The following is an 11,746-nucleotide window of genomic DNA, read 5'->3' on the forward strand; positions in this document are numbered from 1 at the left end:
ATCTAGATAGGAATAATATGATTAGGGATAGTCAGCATGGTTTTGTGAAGGGTAGGTCATGCCTCACAAACCTTATCGAGTTCTTTGAGAAGGTGACTGAACAGGTAGACGAGGGTAGAGCAGTTGATGTGGTGTATATGGATTTCAGTAAAGCGTTTGATAAGGTTCCCCATGGTCGGCTATTGCAGAAAATACGGAGGCTGGGGATTGAGGGTGATTTAGAGATGTGGATCAGAAATTGGCTAGTTGAAAGAAGACAGAGAGTGGTAGTTGATGGGAAATGTTCAGAATGGAGTTCAGTTACGAGTGGCGTACCACAAGGATCTGTTCTGGGGCCGTTGCTGTTTGTCATTTTTATAAATGACCTAGAGGAGGGCGCAGAAGGATGGGTGAGTAAATTTGCAGACGACACTAAAGTCGGTGGAGTTGTAGACAGTGTGGAAGGATGTTGCAGGTTACAGAGTGACATAGATAAGCTGCAGAGCTGGGCTGAGAGGTGGCAAATGGAGTTTAATGTGGAGAAGTGTGAGGTGATTCACTTTGGAAAGAATAACAGGAATGCGGAATATTTGGCTAATGGTAAAATTCTTGGTAGTGTGGATGAGCAGAGGGATCTCGGTGTCCATGTACATAGATCCCTGAAAGTTGCCACCCAGGTTGATAGGGTTGTGAAGAAGGCCTATGGTGTGTTGGCCTTTATTGGTAGAGGGATTGAGTTCCGGAGCCATGAGGTCATGTTGCAGTTGTACAAAACTCTAGTACGGCCGCATTTGGAGTATTGCGTACAGTTCTGGTCGCCTCATTATAGGAAGGACGTGGAAGCCTTGGAACGGGTGCAGAGGAGATTTACCAGGATGTTGCCTGGTATGGAGGGAAAATCTTATGAGGAAAGGCTGATGGACTTGAGGTTGTTTTCGTTAGAGAGAAGAAGGTTAAGAGGTGACTTAATAGAGGCATACAAAATGATCAGAGGGTTAGATAGGGTGGACAGCGAGAGCCTTCTCCCGCGGATGGAGGTGGCTAGCACGAGGGGACATAGCCTTAAATTGAGGGGTAATAGATATAGGACAGAGGTCAGAGGTGGGTTTTTTACGCAAAGAGTGGTGAGGCCGTGGAATGCCCTACCTGCAACAGTAGTGAACTCGCCAACATTGAGGGCATTTAAAAGTTTATTGGATAAGCATATGGATGATAAGGGCATAGTGTAGGTTAGATGGCCTTTAGTTTTTTTCCATGTCGGTGCAACATCGAGGGCCGAAGGGCCTGTACTGCGCTGTATCGTTCTATGTTCTATGTTCTAAACCTGTGTGTCTGTATGTGTGCACAGCACCCAGTGAAGTTCTTTAATATTATTACTTGGTAGTATGGAGCTTGAAAATTGCTGAAAAGAGAGTGAGTTGCCAAAGCTTTTCGACTTGTACTCATCAGGACAATTGCAAGAATATCAAATTTTAAATACTCACAACAATTTATACCACTGGAGAAAAGAGTGATGATTGGTTGGCAAATCAATTCTGATTGGTTGAGAAGTTAGCAATATGCTGTAACATTGAAAACTGTTTTCAGTTTGTTTATGTCTGTGGCAAAGTGACCTTTGCTACCTTGTCGTCACCACGGAGACTACCTTGTTGAGTTCATATTCGAGTGATCAAAATCCACTAGGACATGGCAGCACAGTGGTTAGCACTGCTGCCTCATGGCGCCGAGGCTCCAGGTTCGATCCCGGCCCTGGGTCACTGTCCATGTAGAGTTAATACGTTCTCCCCGTGTTTGCGTGGGTTTCGACCCCACAACCCAAAGATGTGCAGAGAAGGCGGTTTGGCCACGCTAAATAGCCTCTTGATTGGAAAAAATGAATTTGGTACTCTGAATTTAAAAAGGAAATCCACTGGGACTAGTGATAATTAAACAAAGTATAACAAATTGAAAACTCCAGACTTGAATGAAAAGAAAACTTAAGTGCCTGCCTCCAAATCATGCTCCAATGTCCCTTATTTTTGTTTACTGTTTGCAGTGTATAATGCTAATTGCTTCCAGTATAAAAACATTTTGACATAGTCCAAAGAGAAGTAGAAGTTACAGAGACCTTGTAATGGACAAACAATAAATATACTTGCATAATAGCCCCCTGTCCATTATTGCTGTGGTAATGTTAACTAATTTGGTTGAAGTTGGTTAATATCACTGATAAATTAATGTGTAGACAAATGTCAAAACAAGAAAGAAATGGTTAATCCTCAATTATCTTTGAGGTATTTTCTCCTTTTTTGAGTCAACTCAGTATTTAAAGTTGTTTTTATATTCCTCATTCTAATTATTTTTGATTATGGTACTTTTTTTTTCTTTTTAAAATGTATATATACCCTACAAACATGCAAGCTTTCCAGCATAGTACAGGTGGCTGCCTTGATCCCACATTATATTGCTTGGTCTTTCATGGTGGGTATGATTCTAGTACAACCGCCAGGTCGTGATCTCCCTCTAGGCCAACTGTGTTTATGCATTATAATGCTGTTAATGATAATGCAGCAAAAAAATAGGCCTCAAAAATGGCCTCATGACCCCGCATCCATCCTTATCTAATCTTGTTTTATTTGACAGGCTTCAGCAGAAAGATCGTGGAAATTCTCAATGAACGTAATATTCGTTTTTGCACCTTTGATATTCTTTCTGATGAAGATGTGCGTCAGGGACTAAAAGTTTACTCTAACTGGCCTACATATCCTCAACTGTACATGAATGGAGAACTGGTGGGAGGGCTTGATATTGTAAAGGTTAGTAATGTAATATTTGGGTGGTCTTGGAGAAAATGTAGATGTTTTGCAGCTTTTTACTGGATCCAAGGGAAGAGCAGATGCAAGGATTATTGGTGGGATAAAATGCAGCAGCAGACTAAGGGATAATTAGCCTAAGAATGAAATGCACCGCATTTTTGAAGTCCTTGGCTCAGTACAAAGAATCTTGAGCAGACCATATAGGAAGCACAACTATAATTTTGTAAATAAATTACCAGCCATTCAGGAGGGTAATTTGACAGATGTACGTATTGAAAGGTATTCAATTGTTGTCTAAAAAGATTATCATACTTTTGCACAATAGACAGGCTATGACAAGAATGCAGCCACGATGGTTGTGCATGTTCAGCAATCTGTCCAATGACCCCAAGAGCCTAAAATACATCATGAGATACCCACTGAAATTTAGTTCAATGCTCTGAAATTCATAAACTAAATCGTGATGCCATAAGTGAACTGTTAAAGTTACACGGATGACCATATATGGCTAATATAATTACCATAAAAGGTTAAAAAAAGCTCTGGCTCTCTGTCACTTCGGGAAACAACATCTTAATGAAGTCAAGTATCCCATGAGTGAGTTTGCAGTCAGTGCTTAATCGCAGCTGGTATTAAAGTAGGTATGATTAAACGTTTCTTAACAGTATTAATATAGTGTTTAATTAATCTTGTCTTAACTAATGAAGCAATATGCTGAATATAACTATCAAGTTACATTGAACTAAAACCAGCTAACATTCATTTTTTTGCTTTTTTAAACATCAATACTAATTCCCTGACTCTCTTCTAGGAGCTAGCTGAGACGGGAGAACTAGAAAAAACTTGTCATACAGAAATGGGACTCGAACATAGGTAAAATAATTTTTCCAGCATTTATTTTAAAACTTAGTTAAAATAATGCTTGTTTACTGCAATGGATTTGATGTACCTTATACGGCAAAGATAATGTGAACCTGCTTAGATTTAAAATATGCAGCCTTGACTATGATACAAAGCTGCATTCTGCAACAATAGTTGGTGTTCAGCATCTTTGTGTTTGTAGGTTGAAAGCCCTGATCAATAAATCAAGAGTCATCCTGTTCATGAAAGGCAACAGAGGGGTAAGTATATTTTATTTTGTTAAGAAACAGCAGAATTGTATAAATATGTATATACTCCAACTGATGTTAGTGGCAGCATATGTGGAATCCGTGTAAACTATACTAGAAGAAAAGTTAATTGCATGAATAATCTAGCCAGTGCGTGAAACAGTCCTCAGTCCTGCTATGCAACTTTCTGCAGACCGCTATTGCCTTGTTGCCTACATCTCTAAAATCTCCTCCAATCTAAAGGGAAGCAACAACAAGACCTGCACCAGCTTCTTTGGATGCACAGCAAGCATTTCAAGGGGAAGAACATAATCCTTTTCACATTGTAAATGTTGTTTATAATTCTGTTCTTAGTTGGCAAAATGTGGATTCAGCCGTAGTATTGTGGGAATACTGAATGAAGCTGGGTATGTATCAGTAGCTGAACAAAAACATTTTGCATGAATTTAACTTGTTTTGTTTAAGTTGGAACTTACCATTGTACTTTCTTAATATAGTGTTGAATATGAAACATTTGACATATTGGAAGATGAAGAAGTAAGTTCTGTTTCAATTCTTAAGCTATTGTGTATAAAATGATAAGTTGTGGAGATTTGTATATATTTTTTGTAATTCTGTGCATAACTGCATCAAACTTACCACTCTGAAAACAAAGCGATTTATATCGCTAACATCTCTACCCCTACTGGCATGTGGAAGATGGTCCTGTTTAATAATCTAAAGCAACAGTTACATCACAATAGTGTGAAATGATCCAGATTGTACATAAAGATTTTCTGTCTCTGTTCATCAACATTCCAAATCATTATTGAAATTATGTATGATCTGTAAGTTGAATCCATCACAAAAAGTAAATGGATTGCAGCTTTACATCTTAATGAATTGGAAACTTCTCTCTTGGGCTGTGTCAATGGGAAACCTATTTTAACAATGTCAGCATTTACTTGCATTACTTATTATGCTTTTCGGTGCAAAACCCATCACGTGTATTGTGTTCTGACCAGAGTTACCTTGCAGTTTTTCTGCAGAGCCACTGGGTGTCAGCAAAGAAATGTCATAATCATTATCAGATCATAATGTGTGTGGCAGAAAGCAAATAATTTCATGGTATAAATGGCCCAAAAAATCTAACTGTTACAAAAACACATCCTCAATTTTACTAGGTTTCTAAAAATACATTGAGCTAACAATCAATCAGTTTTGTCAAATTTCAACACCTTCTCCCACAATCATTTGCGTTTATTACATTTTACCCAGCCACTACATTTTTCATAGAATACCTACAGTGCAGAAAGAGGCCATTTGGCCCATCAAGTCTGCACAGACTCCAAAAGCCCACTTTGCTGAGGCCCAGATTAGTTGTGGCCATTATAAATTGAAATTCTGTGCATCTTCACCTCATCCTCCACAACCATGATTTTCTTTGCTAGGAGTTTTTTTGAGCTTTTCTCTCTATGAATGGCTTGAGCTCCTTTGTAGGTATTTTGTCCAGAGGCCTTATTAGAATACAGGGTTGCATGTCTTTGATCTGCCCCTCTCTCACTTTCCCTCACCTTGGTCTAATCATTCCCACTCCAGCCTTATTTGGCCTGAATGCTGCAGTTGATCTTGTCTCGTTTATTACAGGCCATTGAGAGTTGATTTAAAAAGTCTACTTCAGGTAATACAGGTACACACCAAAACAAAATGCTAAAAAGGAAGTTTTATTTTGTATGGATGGTGAATTTTTGTGTGGCATGTAAAAGAAGGACATGTGTGAAGACCAGGTCAACTGTTTTAGAATAAGTAATGGGTTGTAACATCTTGCCACTCTATACCGACTTACCTGCGCTTAAATTCTAAAGCGCCTATCTCGCCCAACCTCCCTGACTCAGGCCGGTTGAGACTCAAGCAGTGACGCATGTCCCCAGCTCCAGTACCGAAGTGTAAAGGATTGGAGCAAAGGAGGACACATCTTTTTACGACACTAACTGCCATAAAGCAGGTGAGTTTAAAGGTCCCGTTAAAACTAACGGGGGGTGGGGGTTGAGAAGGGAAGGGGTTGGACATTGGGGGGGGGGAGGTGAGGGTTGGACATTGGGAGGGGGGTCTGAGTAATTATGCTGAAGTCTAATAACCCTTTCAGAGTAACAATGTGTGTGAAACTGGCAAAACCATCCGATTTTAGCGATATAAATCGCTTTGTTTGCTAGTTCCCAACTTAGTGCAATTGGCCAGGGGACGTTGCCCCTTCTGGACAATTACTTGGAATCTCCAAGAGGGAATTTCTCCATTCATCTTTAGGGTGAGTTCTTCCTTCCTTCCTCCCGCGCCCCCTTTCCAAAAACAATGCTGGAGTTTCAGGCCAATCTATAGATAAAAGCTTCTGTAATTATTTGCCTGATTCAATACCAAATCACCAATGTAAGTAACTTCTCATGAAGATTTTTGTACAATTGTATAACCTTTTACAATACACAGCAAGTTATTAAAACTGGTTGAAACCAAACCTAATTCAGTACATAATTCCACACCCCTTTGCTGCAGGTCAGCATCAGGGAGGTCAGGCTCAGCTATTAGAAGGAAACACCCAAGTTGTATGATTTTTGTAATACCACAGTATACAACAGTGCACGTCATAGGCCGACATGAACTGTTTCTCCTTCTCCACTTTGTATTTTTCTCTTTCTCTCACTCAGTTTGTGCTTATTCGCTCCACCTTCACCATTTGCACACTGCTCAGTTTCCAGATGAGTTTGCTTATCCCCGATGCTGTCATCCACACTACTGGCAATGAAGTGATGTGTTAAAATAGCGGAAGACCAGCAGGGATCATAGTGCATATTAGGACATCCAGGGTAATGATCTTGAGTGAATTCTGCATACAAGGGCTATTTTTCTTGAGCAACCAGCACTGCCTCAGGAGAGCAGACACCCATGCTGATAGAGACTGCTGCCAAAAGCAAAAGGGTTGAGATCCTAATCTATCCGTGTTCGATCTTCACTTTAGATTAGTAGGTCCGATATCATTGAATTGTCAAAAAGCAACACCTTGGGATACTTTCAGCTGGTTGTTAGTAAAGTGATCAATAGAATGAGCCAACAATATGAACTAGAGTAGATTAAGAAATTGTTCTTACACGTCCTGCCCTTAGCGCACTGTAGAACTAGAGTTAAAAGGCGACTTTGAAGCAAGTAACAGAAATGTTTCTATTGAGAGGATTGAGGAAAATGTCACTTTTTCTCTGTTCTCAAGACATAGCTGCTTGTTTCTTTGCATAATCTTTCAGTTTGCAAATCCTGCAATAAAAATATTTTGATAAAGGTGCAAAATTTCATTATTGTGAAGTATTCCTCCAAACAGCCGACTGGTAGTTGAAAAATCAGGGTAACCCCTGCATGTCATACAGCTTTGATTGTTGATCTTACAACTGCTGAATGATGCAGCAAAGTGAAAATGAAATGAAAATCGCTTATTGTCACGAGTAGGCTTCAATGAAGTTACTGTGAAAAGCCCCTTAAGTGTTTCCGCTCTTTTGTATTGGACTGCTATTTAATTGTTTTAACTTTGGGCAAGTCATCCATACATGTCTTTTTTTCACAGGTAAGGCAGGGATTAAAAACATTTTCCAACTGGCCGACATTCCCACAACTATATGTGAATGGTGAACTTATTGGTGGACTTGATATTGTGAAGGTAACTTAATATATTGTTAAATGTTTTTTCAGAAACAAAGAATTATCACCCTTTTCCCTCCCAAGTGAGAAAGGAAGAACCTTCACTTATGTAGCACCTTTCACAACTACACAATGGTCTAAAGTACATTATTGCCAATTGTTATGTGGTGACGCAAGGCAGGTATTTTGTGCAGTGTGCCACAAACAGCAGTGAAATAAATACCAAGGTGATCTGTTTTTAATGATGTTGGCTGAGAGATAAATATTGGTCAGGGAGTCTTTCACATCAACTTTGGAGGCCAGATGAAAATGGCACCTATGACAGTGTAGTACTGCCTGACACAGAAGATTTATTATTTCTGGGAGGAAACCAACCCCCTCTCCCATAGAATCCCACCAGTGCAGAAGGAGGCCGTTCAGCCCATTGAGTCTGCACTGACTCCGAAAGAGCACCCCACCCTAACCTTTAGACACTAATGGGCAATTTCTCATAGCAAATCTACCTAACCTGCACATCTTTGGACTGTGGGAGGAAAACGGATCACCCGGAGGAAACCCACTCAGACATGGAGAGTGCAAACACACAGACAGTCACCCGGGTCCCTGGCGCTGTTAGATAGCAGTGCTAGCTACTGTGTCACCTTTCCCAATAAGGTTGGATATAATTCATCTGATGTTGTACATTTCCAGCATAGTATGCCCCTGAGGGAGAGTAAACAGAATCAGTTTACTGGAACTAGCTCTTGTTTCAACTTAATCCCCGTGGGAATTCAACGTATAGATGGAGGAAGTAGGGTGACATATTTGCAGCTTAGAGTGAGAGGAAAGTTCAACAAGGCATTAGTCAAATTAGTACACATGAAAAAGAAAAGCTGAAGAATTTGGGAGTTAGTGATTGTTTATTCAATAGTTTTTGACTCCTTGTAAAAGTTTAGGGGGGAAAAGATGACATCACTCAAAACGATACCGTGGTTCTTTAAAATCACTTAGCAATGGCAATGTGGAAATCCAATTTGAAGACATCCAATTTCAAGACAAAGAAAATAGATCAAGAATGTCGAGAGGGATGAGAACTTAAAGCATAACTGTCAAGTGTAGGATGATAGATGTGTTAACACTGCAAAAAATGTTAAGACCCTTTCTCCTGAGTAATGGATGGATCAAAACTATATTCTTGTAGCATTGAAGGACATGAATAAGCTGAGGCTACAGTGTTTGAACCAGTACACTACCCGAGACTGATGGATTGTGAATGGAAGGATTTGCAAAAGAGTGATAGGGTGTGATTATGAACAGAGAGGATTGCTAATGAGAAGGAAGTACAGTGGGAAAGAAGACATCAGGTGACTAGAGTTAATGGAAATAAAATGAAAGACTAGACAAACCACAGAATTTATTCAAAAATATTCATGTCTCACTCTATCAAAAGCAGAAATGGTCCAGAACAGAATTCCATAGGTGCTTTTAAGCATAAACGTTGCATAAATTTTTTACAGTAGCTTGAACTGATTTCTTAATTTTGGGGGTGATTCTTCAGCCGCATTGCACCCTGCACACACCCCGCTATTCCAGGAGAATAGCGGAGGACCCTTAAACGGGTTCTGCACCAGGCGCCATGCTCCTGGTCAACTGCAGGTGATTTTTTAATCTGGTTCATACCCTCATTGGGTGTGAACCAGATGAGCATATTCAAATTTGTTTCAAACTGGAATCTCCCTGCTCCTGGTATTTCTCCCGCCCCCCCACACCTCCACTGGTGAAGCATTAGGTCGGCGGGAATCACTGTGTCTCCACCACTGGAGACCATGCTGGGGAACTCGGAGGACATTGGAGCCCCCGGGTGGCAGAGCAATGCCATAGCACTCAACCCTAGCACCCACTGACACTGCCATTCACTTGGAGATCCGGGCAGATATCCTTTAAAAATGGTACCCTTGAATTCTGTGGAGCCTGGCTTGCTGGTGTGTTTAGGCTCTGTGCCGGTGCGAAACTCTTTCTCTCTTTCCCCACCCCACCCCAAAAATTGGGTAGATTGTGAACTGGATTGCACCGAATCACACCTAGTTTCCTACCAGAGACAGCATTGAGAAACTTTCTGTGAGAATTCTACCCTCTGTTTTTGCAGTAAAATTAGGTTAAATGTCTGTTTGGCCAAGGAATGGGGAGAACAGTAAGGGATCATTGCCCAAAGTAAAATTGTAACTCTTTTTGGAGATTAGACTTCTGAGATGAAGAACCAAAATAGCATACAAGTGTGTCTCCCTGCTCTGATTTAATGTTTATGGTCGACTTTATACTCCAGTTAATGTGGCTTCTGTGCAAACACTGTCACGACACCCAGGGTTAGTAGTGCGCAGTCAGTTCCTGCCCCACTTGACCCAGAGTCGCAACACAGGTGAAGTTAGATTTTAGTTAAAATACCTGAGGTCCTTGGGAGTTCAATAAACTGCAGTCACCAGGGTTGTAATTTAAAAATACTAGTAACCTTTTGTTATGAACAGTATTATAATTAAATGGACAGAAAATTTACTGACTATCTACTTCCCCTTACCCAACCCTGCCTTTCTAACTGGCCTCACTCTCCACATGCACACATAGACAAACATAGACAAATGACACAAAGGGGAAAAGGGTGGTGGAAAGGAAATTTGATAAGGATCTTTGATGCACTGGGATGACATCCAGTCCATATTTTTCTGAAGTTCAGGCTTTTGTTTTGGTGGTACTTCCTTCTCAGCTTGAGATGGTTTTCTCTTGTCTACTTGCTCTGCAGACTCAGCATAATTTCAGGTTCACAGCAAAGGATGTGCCAGGGCCTCACTGCGTTCAGAACAATAGACCAGTTCTTTCACTTCAGTCAGTAGGAGAGAAAGAGAGTTCCTTTTAGTTCCACGGTGTAAACACTTCTTAATTCTTTCAAAGTATCACACAGGAACTAATCACTGACCGTTATCAGGCAGAACACTGTTCCTGGCCAATCTACCGGATGCCAGTTAACCAATCGAGCTGACTTCCTTCAAAGCTGCTTCTTCCTAAGACCCAGTTCGTGCCGAAGAGGGAGGCTTCTCTCTTCCAAAATACAAAATCTGGGAACGATGTCCTGGCAAGCAGGTTGCTTTAGCTTTGAATCTTCTGCTTAAAGGCACATTCTGATTTATGGGCCTGCAGACAAAATAATAAAATAAATAGGAACAAAGGAAACAAACGGGAAGTACTGTAAATACTGTGTTGTATTGTTCAAGGTTTTATTTCATGTGGAATAGAATTGGTGAGACCTTTTTCAAGATGCTTTTCATCAAAAATCAATATTATATCTGTGGAGTTTGAATTAATACCATATTATAGGAATGATTTTAAGTTCATTCTTATGTTTAGCAATCCAGGATTCAAGTTCCTATTGGTATTTCCGTAGTTGCAATTGAACTTGGCAGCATTCTGCAGAAGGGAAATTCAGAAAGTGGAGCTTAAACCACTGATTTCCATGTGAATGCTGTTTGCCTGACACGCCATAGTCAATATTAAGGTGTTAATGGATGGAATAGTTGACGTGTACTAATGTAATAAATATGCTACTTTTTCTGACAGGAATTGGAAAAGAGCGGAGAGCTTCTTTCAATTTTAAAAGGAGAAAATGCCAGTTAGAATTTTACAAAGCAGAACAACTGCCATCATCTTGTAATATTTGTTGACTTTAAAGATTGATCATTGGCGATAATGTGGTCTAAAATCTGGTAACACAGTGTTCGATATAAATCATTTTTGATGTTCAAGCTTCTGTAATAATTCATGATTAACAGCGTAGCATAAAGAGAGCAAAATGCAAATCGATTGGAACAATAATAAAATATTATACCTCTTTTATTACAATAAATAAAACAATAATAAAATATTACTGCTATTTATTGCGGGACTCATTATTACACAGTTGTTACGACACCCCAGGCTAGGGCGGGGTCAATTCCAGCCCCACTCATCCCGAAGTCACAATACAAATGAATGAACCAATAATTCTAAAGATTCCTGAAGTCTTTGGACCGTGGCTATCCAATAATTGCAGTCACCAGGGGCAGCACGGTAGCATGGTGGTTAGCATAAATGCTTCACAGCTCCAAGGTCCCAGGTTCGATTCCCGGCTGGGTCACTGTCTGTGCGGAGTCTGCACGTCCTCCCCGTGTGTGCGTGGGTTTCCTCCGGGTGCTCCGGTTT

At 40.3% G+C, this 11,746-nt stretch overlaps 1 protein-coding gene across 1 annotated transcript in view; it reads left to right on the forward strand.

Moving 5' to 3' along the window:
• The window catches only part of glrx3 (glutaredoxin 3), a 28,965-nt gene extending 17,534 nt beyond the window's left edge, over positions 1 to 11,431 (forward strand). The window contains exons 5-11 of the mRNA XM_038822028.1: positions 2,602 to 2,774; positions 3,586 to 3,647; positions 3,838 to 3,895; positions 4,238 to 4,290; positions 4,381 to 4,420; positions 7,467 to 7,559; positions 11,126 to 11,431. Coding sequence (XP_038677956.1) covers positions 2,602 to 2,774; positions 3,586 to 3,647; positions 3,838 to 3,895; positions 4,238 to 4,290; positions 4,381 to 4,420; positions 7,467 to 7,559; positions 11,126 to 11,182 — 536 coding nt within the window. The 3' untranslated portion in view covers positions 11,183 to 11,431. The remainder of the gene's footprint in view (positions 1 to 2,601; positions 2,775 to 3,585; positions 3,648 to 3,837; positions 3,896 to 4,237; positions 4,291 to 4,380; positions 4,421 to 7,466; positions 7,560 to 11,125) is intronic.
• The last annotated feature ends 315 nt before the right edge of the window (positions 11,432 to 11,746 follow it).

This window comes from Scyliorhinus canicula, chromosome 16 (genome assembly GCF_902713615.1).
Source record: "Scyliorhinus canicula chromosome 16, sScyCan1.1, whole genome shotgun sequence".
Classification (NCBI taxonomy): Eukaryota; Metazoa; Chordata; class Chondrichthyes; order Carcharhiniformes; family Scyliorhinidae; genus Scyliorhinus; species Scyliorhinus canicula.